Below are 15,012 nucleotides of genomic sequence, written 5' to 3'. Positions count from 1 at the left end.
GTTAGTGGTACACAAAGAGACTGAATCAAAAGGAATAGCAGATTTCTGCCGTGTATGAATAATTTAAATGCTTTTCCTGGCTAACTTCATGTGCTAGAGTAATGGAAAATGAATGCTTAACACACAAGCTTTGCTGCTACTTAAGAAAAGTAGGCCATCAGGATACCAATAGGTTCCCTGGAATATTAACTGCCTAAAGCAGAAACTAAACAGAAACTGAAATGCATAACCCACAGTGTAAAAAAAGGCTGCACGATTAATAATGAAAATGCTCAAGTAACTATACACAATAACAAATTTATAAGTAATTGTATATATACATTATAATCAATATATGTTATATTTTGTTGTGATTTTTACAACAGCACTTGCAGAAATTCTGCAATGTCAGTAGCTCTTATGGACACCACAATGCTGTTATTGAACATCAAAACACCTCTAGGATTTTTTTCTTGCCCGTGTTAACAACTTACAAATCTGAAAACAGTTTAGGACATTTGCTCTGAAACTTATCCTACGTCGGGAGGCCTTTGGACATGTGAAGAGATCTTTCTAATGCAGTAGGAAAGCATTAGTAACTTTAAGATACCTTTAAAGATATTAGCGTGCTGCTGGGTTCATTATGAAGCACCTTGTCTTCTGATTACCAAGAAAACCTGGGGTTCAAGTGCAGTGTAATTATACACACCCTCTTCTACATGTATCTGTATAATTACACAAGTATATATACACATGTATGTATATATACACAAATAAATCTTAGCCTACCACTGAACAAAACTGCTGAAGGATACATGAGGAAACGGGGAAGAAATAAGTGTCACGTGGAGCACGTCCACTACTTAGCTATCAATTTATCTGTGACAGTACTGGTTCCACACGTATTTAGCAGCCTTGGGCAGTTTCAAAAAGGAACTTTGCTTTCCTTTCTGCGTTTTTCCGTGTCTACGATTTGATACATAACAGTTGCTGCTACTCAGCTAGTTTGAAAGCACCAAAAGTCTCACCTGACATGCCACCAGGTGGGACTAAATCTAAGTTCTTAATGCAGAAGTAGCGTCCTAGTGACAACAACTTGGACAAGCTGTACACATACTTGTGGCAGGCATTCTGTACTTTTCAAGTTGTCCATGCAAACTTAAGCCCTCAAGGTTTGGAGATTGTGGGCAGCTTTAATCTTCACATGAATTTAAGCCCTACTGGAACTATAACCTTCCTTGTATTTAACAAAACAATGAAGTTGAGGTAGGAGTTATCTTTTGCATGGCACAACCACAAGAAGGTAGCTGTCGGTTTCAACTGCCTATCAAGACTAAAGCAATGCTAATTTTCCGGATCTGATAATGAACCCAGGAGACACTAGGGGTCAGAGAGACCCTATAGCCCCTTCATCTGCTGGCTGGATCTTATTCACTATGAACAGTCACTTAAACAGCTGAAGCTTCCAAAGCCACTGCTATCTATGCTTACTACCTTCTTAATAACTTTTCAATCTTTTGTGTTTGGGGAATTTTCATAGAAAGAAGTACCATGCTGATACCCAGATAAGTATCAGCTTCAGACCAACAGTAGATTTTCCAGGAAACATGCGCATGATTTTAACATAGGTAAAAGTTTTCTTTCTACCATGTCAAACGAAAGGCTTTCACATACCTACCTAACTTTTATGCCTGAAGAGCATGCTCTTCAGTTTCCCTAACTGATATCCACCAAAAGCTACAAAGCAAGCAGAAAGAACAGAGTAATACCAAAGGATTTCAGAGACCAGGATAAATGCCTTTTATAATATTTGCTGTGCTGACTTGAGCTCCTGGAGAGTCCAGTGCAGTTTCCCATTCAAAATTTTACTGTTTCAGTGATGTTTCTAATATGACTTCAGAGCAACATGGGAAAACTGGTCCTTTAGCTGCAATAACTTAAATGGAAACTGGTTTAAAACTTAAAAAAAACTAAAGTTGAACTAAATTACTTTTTAGGAGATAAATCAGAAGACTCTGGGATTCATTTCTGCAAGTAGTTCCTTATCCCTTCTACCCCACTACAAGAAGTGTGTGTGCAAGTCACTCCAGCTCCGTTGAATGGGGGGTGTTGTAAGGGGGAAAGCTGTAGGTACAAAAACTCAATACCCACAAACTCAAGCCTTTTGAACAAAACAAGTCAGATTTTGGAGCGTAAGTATTTGTCTCTTAAACTACTCCTATCTGTCTTCAATTTTGACATTACGTGATGTGGGGTGGATTCCTGAGAAGACAATGGGCCATCCACAGGTGTCTTACATCAACCCATCAGTATTTACATAGGCAAGTACAATCTTGGTATCAGATGTTCTTACAACAAACAGAAGTAGTCTATGTCCTCGTGCAATTCAGCACAGCAAGTCCCACACGTGTCTATGATAAAGCTTTCCACCCTAACACAAGCAAACCTGCAGGTAGTTAAGAGTAGGAAACATCTAAAACCTTGTTTTAGTCTGAAGCTACTAGTCACACCAGCTGCAAGCTGGAGAACCTTCTGAAAAAATGCATTTTCAAAGACAGCTCATTTGGCCTTGTGTTCTACTATTGCACTGTGCTGTGTCTCCTTGGCTAGAGGTCACAGACTAAGATCTATATTTAACATTCCTCTAAACGTCCTCTTGCCTTTGTAGTTGATCTCTGTGTGAAGAAAACACTAAAAGTGTTGTTATACAAGCAGTTAAGTTCTCATGAATTTCACTAATTAGTTTCAGAAAGCCTTAAACTTACTGGGGATGAAACTTCTGTGAGAGAACAAGCATTTTTAAGTCATCTTTCCCTCCTTGTTTCAAATCTTTACAATTACTTTTGGTACATGTGTTTTTTTTAAAGAGGAAACTTATGTTTACAAAGGCCCCAAAACATCCCCTGAACTGACCTAATTTATTTGCTCATTAATGTGACAAAGCTGAACTGAAAAAAAATATACCCAAAGCAACCAGGACACTTGCTCACCAGAGTATTGCTCTTCTTAATATCTTCTAAACGCTCCAAGACTGAAGTCAGGTTTGGGTCATCTGATTCTACAAACCATATTGGCGATGAAGAGGGGTAAGACTCCTGTTTAAAAAACAACAACAAAATAAAACCACAAAGCTTTTAAAGCTCAATCACACCAAAAATTTCACAACACAGTAACATCACCTCATCCTACTCTAAGCCAGGTAACATGGAATAAAAGCAACACCGTAATTTTCAACAACTCAAAAGAAGTTGAAAGAAATCCAAGCTAACAGGTTCTCCTAGTATTATGTTCTATTTTCATCTTGATCAGACAATGGACATACATAAGACAGTACTAAAAAATTTAAAGCCCTGAGGGCAAGTGGAACAGGAGAAAGACATTTAGAAACTCAGTACAAATGGTTATTACAAAAAAAAAAAAATCACAAGTAGTACATGTCAAAGAATAAAATTATATCCACCCCATTTTTCTCACGGAAATACTGATTCTTCCAAACAGTATCTGTGAAAGCAACAAAACCTGAAATCTTCTGATTTCCTCCTTAATCAGGATTACTCAAACTATTCTAACATTAGCTCTCAGACTGAAGCAACACAGTTCAAATCTCCTGCCTTGGAGGACAAGTTAACAGGCAGATCACAATGCCAAAAACTGTTTTACCTTTGTACTAACAAGGCTCATACAGGACTAACCTTCGCTGAAGGATTTCTCAAATAATACAATGCACACAACCCTATCAAGAAAGCTTACAGAAGAGACCTTTCTTTCATCAATAGATTCCTACAGTTGTTTGGCAGGCACCAATCCTAGCAACAGTGAGATCAAGTGGTTTCACAGGATTAGAAGCGTACTTGATTTTCCAGAATAAACTATGGTTAGGGCACATATAGCCGTGGAACAGATACGGCCCAACAACCACTCACACGATCCACGACAAATGATTTTTCTGTCACTAAGATGCCAATCAGATAGCCCTTCAAAAGGTGCTAGGAAGATGCTTGTTGCTCCTTTCTCCACCAAAATAAGACCATGGACAACCCTAGAATAAGCCGTTTATGGTTTGCATTCAGTACTTATTCCCAGTCTGGAGGGCTATAGAATAATCTCCTCCAAAAAACTTGGAGCAAATCTTTCATCAGACTGGTGGCACAGGACTGATGATGTGTTTTAATACATTACAGCAGCTATTTGAACATGCTGATGCCTTTTGCATTGAATGACAAATCCTTTCCTCATTCTGTGCTCTCATTTCAATTCATTCCATTTTCTGTAATGAATGCCAAGTCCTGCCGTATAAGAGAAAACATACTAGGATTTGATACTGCCTGCCTTGTGAATGTACAGCACATAGAAATTACTGTACTCCCCTAAATGCATTAGACATTCTATTTTTAGTCTGCTTTAGCTTTTGAAACATGAATGGGAACCATGCATTTATCAGAAAGGCTTTTCTTAAACACTGTGTAAGCACATTCACTCATCTGCAGCAGAAAAGACAAAATTTTTGGAATTCTGGAATATGGATACTTCATTTCATATTCCAACTTTTTAGGAGGAGGTGCTTAATATTAATAGCCAAATGCAAGTTAGCGTACCTTTCAACTTATTGCAACACTTTTTAATTCTTCAGACTTACCAACAATTATGCTCTCTTTAACTTAAAAACATAACTGACACCAAGTTTTTCTAGATCAAAAATCCGTATTTTTGGAACAGCTGCGTTTCACGCGGATATGAGTCACTATATTTTGAAATACAGAATTCACACACAAACTTCAAACATTCTGATCCTGAGATATAAACAAGCTCATGAGTTTGTAATACCACAGTGTGCAATCCAGAACTAAGCTTGGGGTTTGTGAGGTCAAACAACTGAACTTCACAAGAGCTAATTGTGTTCAGAAAATGAAGTCAGCCTTTTCTTCTGTACCTGCATTCTGTAGAGAGGACAGATGGATTTAAGTTACATTACATAAGAAACACAAATTTCAAAAAAAAAAAAAGTTGACTTTTCATGAAAGGAGCCCTAGAATAGGGATTCTTTTACAATACTAGATACCTGCTGTTCGAAATGCTAATTATTATTTCTCAGTGGCTAAAAATGACATTATTTTGGACCTATTACTACGTAGCTGACCTTTGAAGATGCTGCGTCTAGCTTATCTGTACAGACATGATCTGTATCAAGTGGCTGAGCTGTTTTATGCAATTGCTGTAACGTAACATGTTCCTGCTCTCCACAAGCAAAAGCAAAAACTCCTCACAGGAGACGAAGGCTGCATGCTCCGATTTGGGCAGCTTTCCTAAGCTAACGCACGTTGTACAGCTTGCAAGCGCAGTGCGATCACTCAGTAGGCCATGACAAGCGGGGATGACCTCACACCTAGCATGTACTGAGGCCTGAGGACAAAGGCTGAATGTTTACAGCAGCCTAGAGATAATTACAATGCATGGGATCATCATTTCTAGAGAGCCTTTGTGTAACACCAGGACAGACTGACAGCTTTTTCAGCACAAACACTTCTGGTGCTTCTGTTGCAGAATACAGCAAAAGAATTTAGCTTACTAACAAGCACACAAAATAGAAAAGCTCCATGCTCCTGCCACTGGAACAATTCAAAAACCTATCAAGTCCTGTAATAGCATATGAAGAGAAGACACACAGAATCTCACCGTTGAGATATTCTGTTCCATCTTCTCTAAGACGGTCTACTCACATTTTACTAATTTTGCTTCTCTTGGGTAGACAGATCTGTCACCTAAGTACATCCTATCTAAGCTTTCTCATTCTTAACAATAGGTGCTCAGCAATAAGGGTGTTCTACTTGCCACGTTATGTAATCTTTAACTTGCTTTATAGATCTACAGCAACACTGCTTTGATGTTAGTAAAAGGACTTGAATGAATGAGCTATTTCTAAATTTTAACAATACTGTTTAAAGGGAGAAATTGTTAAATTAAAAAAAAAAAAACTAAAAACCCACAAATAACCTCCCCCCCCCAAAAAAAAAAAAAATCATCTTGCTCACCTTCCTAAGATTACAGCAACCTGCATATGATGTTTGCTATGAGGCAATAGAGTAACCCAAATCTCCTTGAATATAACAGAGCCCTTTAATCATGACAAATTGTCAGAAAACACGTTTAAACACACATCTGCAGGGTTAGGGTTTAAAATGGCAAGTACACACTGACAGTTTTTCATTTTCATTTTCAAATAAACTTAGAATGTCTTATTTTTCCCCCTTTTTGTATCTCCTTAGTGCACCGGCTGAACAAAATTTAGTGAATGGGATTTCTAATGCGATTCCATTTTCTAAGATTTTGCAAAATCTCCATCGCTGACAGAAGCTAGTTCCATTGTTTTTACATCAGCTACAACTAAACGAAACTCATTTTCAGAGCAACACTTATATGCATTGGGGGCATTAAAAATCAAATTTAATGGAGGATGGTTGTGGAGACAATGTCAATTTTACACGCCCCTACTGAATAAGGGGAAAACTTCCACCTTTTCTTTCTAGATGTTAAGACTGTATACAACACACTATTACTTGCTGAATGCAGATAAATAGCAGGACATAATTTATTCACTAGAGGTGAGTTAAACAGAGATCTTTAGATGCTACTACACTACAGAAAGCAAGATTATATTAGTTTTAATTTCCCTACAATCTTCCTGAAGTCAAAGCCTAACCTGCTCAGTTCAGTACGAATACTTGTTAGAGGTCCCACATTTGGTAAGGAACCTAGTTCAATTGACTACAATACAGCCAGCTTTTAAACTTAGAAAATTATTGCAATTCTACCCTCAAGTTCAGCGACTGTCTTGGCATTGACAGCCTGCACTACAAAACAGTCCAAGATGAAGCTGCATGCTTTGGTTAGACCCCTAGGGACTGCAAGAGACTAATCAACTCTCGACTTTGCAGGAGGCAGGTGAAAGGATCCCATCATCCTGTTCTGTGTGGGTTCTGCTAACACGCTCATCACTACACAGCCGAATACCTTCAGGAGCACATTAAAACAACACAGCTAACATAGTCGTGGTTTTTCTCTCCCACACAGTCTCCAGGGAATGAGCAGCGTTTCTTCCTCTAGAACTGTTTATGTTATTAAATGCAGCCACATTAGAGATGGCAGGGTCAAAGGCAGGTGCCTCAGAGAACAGAAAGACCACAACAAACCACACCTCCATAGGTGCCTGTAAACTTCACTCTGCAATCACAAATTGTTCCAAGCAAAAATACATTATTTCTCTGTACAAACGCATCCTACTGATTGTAGAAGGCTACCACAGAAGTAACCATAAGGAAACATTTCCGCTAAGAGCATGCAGAAAGGTTATGGACACGACTTCAGCCTGCACAACAGATGGCCTCCAGGGCAGGGCAGAGCAGAGCAGTTCCCTTCGCTCTTGTCTCACCAGGCTCTTACAGACAGGTGTGCAACAGTCTGCTGCTTTGCGCCTTGCACAGCCACGTTCTGTACAAACACATGTGAACTACAGCACATTTTTAAATGAACTGAAAGCCTAGATAATGAAACACTTATTGCAACACACAGATTCAGTTGAAACTGCCAATATTCATATGATAGCAATCACAGCATAGCTAAATAAGAAGAGGACCAGCATTTCAATTGTAATTCACTTGTGCAAGAATTATTTCAAGAAGCAATAATCTGTAACTTGCAGACTCATCTGCACAAGTTCTTTTGTTCAACTCAGGCCCTAGGAATTCTCCTGAAACTACTGCAGAATCCTTATCTTTTTGACTTGGAAAATATAAAGGAGAAAGTGACATTCTGAGGAAAGGAAAAAGAGAAAAAAAGATTGCCAGAAAAGACTTAACCAAATGCTGCTTTCAAACAGGCACATACAAGAGGCCAGTAATTCCCAAGTTTGTGAAGTAACCTAAGCCACACTTCTGTGATTTACATCCACGTTTCTACCCAGGTACACACATGCTCTCTTGCAGCTCAAACAAGCACCATTACCCTAGAAGAAGCCAGAACACACACAAGCCAAGTAGAGAAGGCACAAAACCTCACTTTAAATGGTCATAAATATGAACGCACATGTGACATCACGGTTCTTATTCTTCTTAGGGTCAAGTCTTCACAGTCAATTCTTCCAACTCTTTAGCCTACAAAAAATGCCCCACCTGTCAATTCTGACGCGTGAAACTGCACAATACATTTGGAAAAAGAGCTTTATCAGACTGCCTTATCAGTTGTCACAACTTCATCCACTCCCCTTACCGAATAAAGGCAGGGGGGTGTATGTTGTCAAGTATACCCTAACTGCACAGAATTAAAATACCAGCTGTAAGCTTAAATACAAAAATGTCACTTTTCTGATAGAAGCAATGTTATTTATCTTCATCGTGAAGCAACATTTTATTCTCCAGGTCACCATCAAAACGCAATATGCCATCTAACAATCCATTAAAAGAAATTTGCAGAAAAGATGAACACTCAACATTTCCGTAAGGACCCCAAGTAAAATCCACCAAATGATAACGTACCACTGCTCAAATACAGCTCTAAACATTAACACTAAGCACGACTTAGCTAACAGCATAGCAAGTGACAGTTGTTCAAGAGCAGTGTGTAGCCTCCAAAAATTAAAGCAGTTGTTGAGAACCAACCCAGTTAAGTGAGCTAAGTAACATTCCTTCTCCAGTACAATTAACAGCAAGAAAAAGCTACAGATAATCCACGCCGAAAATTAAGCACAGAATGCATTATCATTTAACATTAGGTAACCTGCTTATCAGGAAAAAGGTTACAGAGCCAAGACTCGAATCCAGCGTTTTTTTTTTTTTTTTTTTTTTTTTTTTTTTTTTAAACACACCATCTCACAGCAGTCAGATCAACCCATCTCGCTTCTCTCACACACAAAAGAAAGACCACTGTGTGCTTGGACTCTCACCTTGACAGTCAGAGTGTGGCTGGTTTAGAGCTCTTAGCCACCACAAGTTCTTTTCTTTAACACATGCATTATATAGGCATTCAAGCTGGCAATGGTTTATCTAGTAAGTAGCTAGACACGTGCTAAAGATAAAGTTACTCTGCAAATCAGATTCTTCAATATTCTTCCTTCATCATTAGCAGGTTCTTTTGTAGGAAGTCGCTGAAGGAATTCCAGTTTCTTGAAACTTATCAACTTCTTATAACCATCAAGAGTTATTAATCACCTATTTCTGTAACTACACCTTTTCTGAATGTATTTCTAGGAATCATCATTAGTCTCACAAAGCTGGAGTAGCCAAGAATGGCTTCTTGTAAGGCTAGCAGCAGTTCTAACACACCATACTCTTCCCCCATCTAACTTCAGAACAACTTCCCCAGCAGACATGCTCTTGCCTTTAATACTTAAGACAGTTATCCTCAATGTGAGAAGTCTGATGTCACTTCTGCTGTCACCCAAAAATACAGGCCTTCCCTCCCTCCTCTCCACTCTCTTTACCTTCAGAGAATCTAGGCCTTTCAAGTGCCCAAATAGCTCACCCCATCCTATCGGAGACATAGTGCACTTGCCCCTCTCACAACTCGAGAACTTTCCTCTTTCCCCTCTCCCTTTACAAACGGTCTTTCCGAATACACAGCAAAGAAGCTATCGGAAAACCTGTAACTCCAACACACTCTCTCTCAGAGGGGTTAAGAAGTTAAGAGATCTGGGAGAAAGGAGAATATAGCCCAAACTAAATCAAGAAATCACGCACCAACTTCTCTACGCTTACTTAAAACATCAGGATGTCTTGTATGCATGAGATAACAAAGAAGAAACAAAACATATAATATCATGACTTTAGTACCACACTTGGAGATTACAGCTGGAAACAGGAAACCAGCATAACATATCCTAAATGTTCACTTCCAGCGAAGTGCAACTGAGAACTCTTCTGTTCCTGTTAGCTTCAACTACACTGCATACAGGCAGGTTGACATAACATCTGAACATTAAATAGCATCTCCTTACTGTAATCAGTCATTTAGTTTTCCAGGTGTCTTCCATGAGCTGGTGACAGGTCATTTTCACTTCTCCTACAGAGCTAACAGCTGAAGAACTACAGTGGAGTGCTTATTAAATAATAAGCAATCATATCTCTTCAAATGACATATTCCCATTCATAGTCTAAAATAAATCAGCTTCAGCCAGGAATTCAGGGTTTTATAACCTTTCAGAAAGGCAAACAACCTGATAGCACTGCACAGTAATCCACAGAGGCATAACTAAAACAGCAATTCTTTCTGTTCATCAGCCTCTACCAATATTTGTTCCTATTCAGAAGTTTTAACTCTTATTGCCATTTTTAAAACAGTTCAAACACTATCCAGAGAACTGTCTCCATCTTCTATTCTCCTGAAATGAATTTGATTTGACAGGTAAACTCTAATTCCAGTTTGACTGTTAAGAGCCCAGTTCTCTCAATTTAGGCATCACTGTCACAGACCAGACACCCGTGTAAACCCACTGGATTGACACCAGCTCAGGTTTTCCCACACAGGAGCGATCCCAAGTACCACTGAGGACTCAGACAGCACTTGGCAAGCAGCTCTGTTCCCCAGCATTCACTCATTCCTTTGCCCTCTGTTGGGCTGGTACAGCTGTCTGTGCAGCCACATGCTGAACCAGACTGGGAAGCGATCCAGATTAACAATGACCCAGTCAAGAATTTTTATGTGCCAGCCAGGTCCTTAATCCAGTAAAATCAATTCTGGCCACCTCACAAGGCACACAGCCTTTGCTGTTATGGGATCAGCAGGATTACGGAGCGCACAGGACCCAATCATACTCTGTTCTTCCTATCAACCCTAACTTTTAATACACATTTGAGGGTACCAACATGTCATCAATAACCAATATCCACAGGCATATGACAGACCAAATGCCTGCAGGTTCATTCTAGTTTAAGTCCAACAGAATGAAGTTACTTTATGTGAGCACAAGCGATCAACTCCATTAATAACTTCTGATTTTACAGTGTCCCATTGCAGATAGACTGCCATAGCGAATGTGAAAGTGCAGCCTTATTCGGAGAATAGGACACACCTCATATACTACTCCCTTATTCCTATTTCAGTGACAGAAAGCTTTGACAAGAGTCAGAATTTTACCTCCCGCTCCCAATTTAAAAAAAAAGTTAACGAAGTGTATTTTCCTTCCTATAGGATAAGAAAGGTAATGCCAACTACTGATTTTGACAAATACTGTTGACAATACAAATCAAAAGCAACCATCACAAAACATCAAATGACTGTTGTGATGTCAATGAAGTCATCCCACTCATAGTTTTAGTTTCTTTAAAGTTACTAAATATTAAGGAAAATCACCAGGCATCTTTCAATCTTGGACAAAAACCTCCTAGAACAGTTAAAGCAGCATGCCGAATACAGTTCTTTTATGAAAGTCTTTCAATTATCAAAAGGCAGGGAGAGCTCTCGTGAGGACCACAAATGGTCCCAGTCCTGAAACAACTATAAGTAATTCCAGTAAGCAACCCATCTGTAGTAAGGGCAATTTCCTGTAGATTAAAGCCTTAACATATGCTAGCGTTTATATCTGAAGCCCACCACTGGGGCTTTCTAGGATATTTTAGGAGCACTTCACACATTAGAGAGGGAAGAGCACAACTGACCTGCAAAGTTCTTAAGTGCTAGCTACAGCTTTTCACACGTAGCAAAAGTAAGCTGTGGCAACAGACACTAAGGTCCTATGTCTTCCAGAGATGAAGGATTTCTCCTTTTCACAACATCCCTTTTCCAATCATAGTCTTGGGACAGACAGAAGTTAGCATCCTCACTCTTCGCATTTTATTTAATTTTGTTTTGATAAATAAAACAAGACTGAACTTCTCAACTTCTATTGCCTAAGTGTTATCTTGGAGAAGTTACTCGACTGCCTTTTTTAAAGCTGAAAGCATACCTAATTAGAGTCAGAAAAGCATGCATTATGAAGGTATAGCTCTGTATGCTTTTATTTAATCTTTGTATCCATAGACTGCAAGACAAAGTTCTCAAGCTCACTACAGAACATCTGATGATGTTAAAAAAAACACTCTGTGGCTTGAACACGAAGCCTCATTCATTACGTGGTTAGTTCCGTGTACAAATAAATAGCCTTTATAAAAGTTTATCAGATGTCTAGGCATTAGCTATGAGTGTGTTTGATATTAAAATCTTACGCCTTTGAAGAATTATCATATGTCCTAATATACTCACTTTCTGTATCTATACAACTTGTCAAAAGTTTCACAGGTAAGATGTCTTCATCCATTCTGGTTTAGAATGGAAAACAGTCTCCTCCCATCAACTGCAGTTACCTGTAGTCAGCACCCTTTTCAAGTCTTTCTTAGGATCTTCAACTCTGATTTAGCAGCAGGGCATTTTTCAGTGAAAGCAGAAGATACTTCTTCCCAGCAGGGAAGCAAGAGCATACCGAAGTCAGGCATATCACATGGACTGAATTGTAAATGTACGAGGGATATCATTACACATCAGAACCCGGCATCTGTTTGGGCAAAATCTGCACCTACACAGAGCTGGCACAAACCCTATCCTACCTTGCAAGTGGTGCTTCAGGACACAGAATTCAATGGAAATTTTGTCTACGAGTGGAGAGATACTATCATCAAACTTCTCTGCAGATTAAAAAATATGCTTTAGGGACGGGGAACCTACTCCTCCTTCACTTTTAGGAGTCCAAAGTGGTCTTCCCCCCCCAGTAATAGGGAAATCAGAATACTGGTATGTAAGTTTGATAAGGTACCAAAAAGAGTGCACTTATCGAAATAATCAAGAACACACTGCTCTGAGTAAAGCCACTGATTTGACACTAATTCAAAAGACATGCACGACCAGGATAAATAAAAATACTTTGTAAAGAACACCGGTTTATGGAACTCGATTAACTGGAATATTGCTGTTACGTGAATGAAAAAGAAGGCTGAGAAAAACAGAAATAAAACTCTGGAACAGAGACACTGCTGTTGGCATAACAGAACGGGAATGTGAAGGTACACAGCCTGAACAAGTTCAATAATTAGATAGTTCTGAGGCATAAAAAGCAATGTTTCTGACAGAGGTGACTCCACCCTACAGTGCCTCTTAAAATAATCAGATTAACCACTTAAATTCCAACATAGATCACTACCAGAAAAAAGGAAGGACAGACCTTCACAACATTTGCCTGTCACTTCATAAAACAGAAACCTATCAGGAGAAGTGTATCTTGCTTCAATGAGAAGCATTGCTCAGTACCACAGGTACACTGTCCCTGGGATGCTGCAGCAAACGCTTAACTTTGACAGTTCTGCAAACTCAAATGCAGGCAATCAGAATATCGTAGAAATTCCAGGGCAGACTTCTAATCAAACCTTGGAATTTAGTCAAGGACACTGGTAGAGATCCATACAGTTCCTAAGCAGATATTCTCCCTCACCTCTCCAGGAGAATGTTTCCTCCTTCCTCTGCCTTCTCTCTCTCTAGATTGGAAAAAAGAAAGAGATCCATTGTGAGGATCAGAGCAACTCAGTTATCACATCTCTTTTCAGACTTAGCGCAGAAGCTACTGGAAGCTTCCTTCCCTGCCAGACTTTTCTCCATCCAGTAACTTCAGCACCTGTACATACTGCTAGACAGCTTTCACTTTAGCTAGAATATTAAGGCGCCCTAATAAAACCAACAAGAATAAAAGCAATTATTCACCTTTGTGTTTTTTCTTCCCCTTGACAGCATTATTGAGTGTCCAGACATTCAAATTAACGTAAGGTTTTGTTGAGTAAGAGAAATATCCTTGAAGACTTTATCATTATTGTAGAGGTTGAACTGGTTAGAAGCAGCACACAACCGAAGTTACATATTTGCACTACAAACCCAGAGCATGAGGGCAACTGCTCCCGAGGCAGAGAGTGAGTCTCCTCAAATAAACTTTTACTGCTATCTTTATAGTCTTATCAGTTTATTTTAGTACCATCATTTGAAGTTCTAGTTCCCACAGTACCTTGATTCAGCTCTCCAGAAGCTCTGCACACCAAATGAAGCACAGTTAACAAGACTTACACCCTTCTCATTTACAGTACCTACAGAAAAAAAAACAAACTAGAGGCAATTAGGAGTCAGAGCCAATCGACTCAATTCAGTGGTGGGCGGGAAGAGAAAAACAAACAGAACTTCTTTCACACTTTGAGCTTTAACACTTGTGTCAAAAGACTAGGACAGAAGTCCAGAGGCCAGCTTTCTCTTTTTGGCTCTCTCACAAGCTTCACACTTGTTTCAAGAGAACCATTTATTGACACTCTGTATCTCAAATTGTCCTCTCCCATTTATTTTCAACAGAGGGGGAAAATAGCCACCTACCTCAAAGAGCCAAAAATTAGTCAACACTGGAAAGAACCAAGCTGCTCACAGACAACTGTGAGACACAAGTTTCAAGAATCTCAGATACAGCTTCTTTTCAAAGCAGAAGCCTTGGCTCTAAGGTTTGAAACAGCTCTTTTCCTGTTCTTTTTGAAAGCACGCATGCCACAATTCTAATGGCACACAGAAGATCTCTTGACTTTTAGGGCAAGCAACTGTAGTGGCCAACTGCAGACCCAGTTTCCTCAACAACACATAAAAATACCAACCACGACCTAAGCCTGTTTCTTGCTTGCTCTGGCACACCTCAACCAAAAGCCTACAAGCATGCGGGCATATCTCGATGCAGAATAAGAAAGAATTACCATCCGAAGTACTTATGACAATGCAGAAGCAGAAATACATGACAGCACAAATCCAAGGCACAAAAACTTTAGACCTTACTACTGGGTTTCCCTGTTAGCTGTCACTTGACAAGAAGACATAACCCATTGAAATCAACTGCCTGCTGAGGGTGTACAATCACCAGATGTTTCATTTAAATCTTAAAGAAGATATTTATAAAATAGATCATGCCTGGGGGGGCATACAGCCAGACTTCTCAGTAATGAAACACTCTCTATTAAATAAATAATATTTAAAGAAAGTCACACAATTTGTTGTCTGATA

General features: G+C 39.2%; 1 protein-coding gene across 1 annotated transcript in view; it reads right to left on the bottom strand.

Moving 5' to 3' along the window:
- The window catches only part of UBE2Q2 (ubiquitin conjugating enzyme E2 Q2), a 42,570-nt gene that overhangs the window by 25,801 nt on the left and 1,757 nt on the right, over positions 1-15,012 (bottom strand). The window contains 1 exon segment of the mRNA XM_040569694.1: positions 2,970-3,074. Within this exon segment, the coding sequence (XP_040425628.1) occupies positions 2,970-3,074 (105 nt within the window).

This window comes from Cygnus olor, chromosome 11 (assembly GCF_009769625.2).
Source record: "Cygnus olor isolate bCygOlo1 chromosome 11, bCygOlo1.pri.v2, whole genome shotgun sequence".
In the NCBI taxonomy this organism is placed as follows: domain Eukaryota; kingdom Metazoa; phylum Chordata; class Aves; order Anseriformes; family Anatidae; genus Cygnus; species Cygnus olor.
This window is presented reverse-complemented; position numbering and strand designations above follow the sequence as displayed.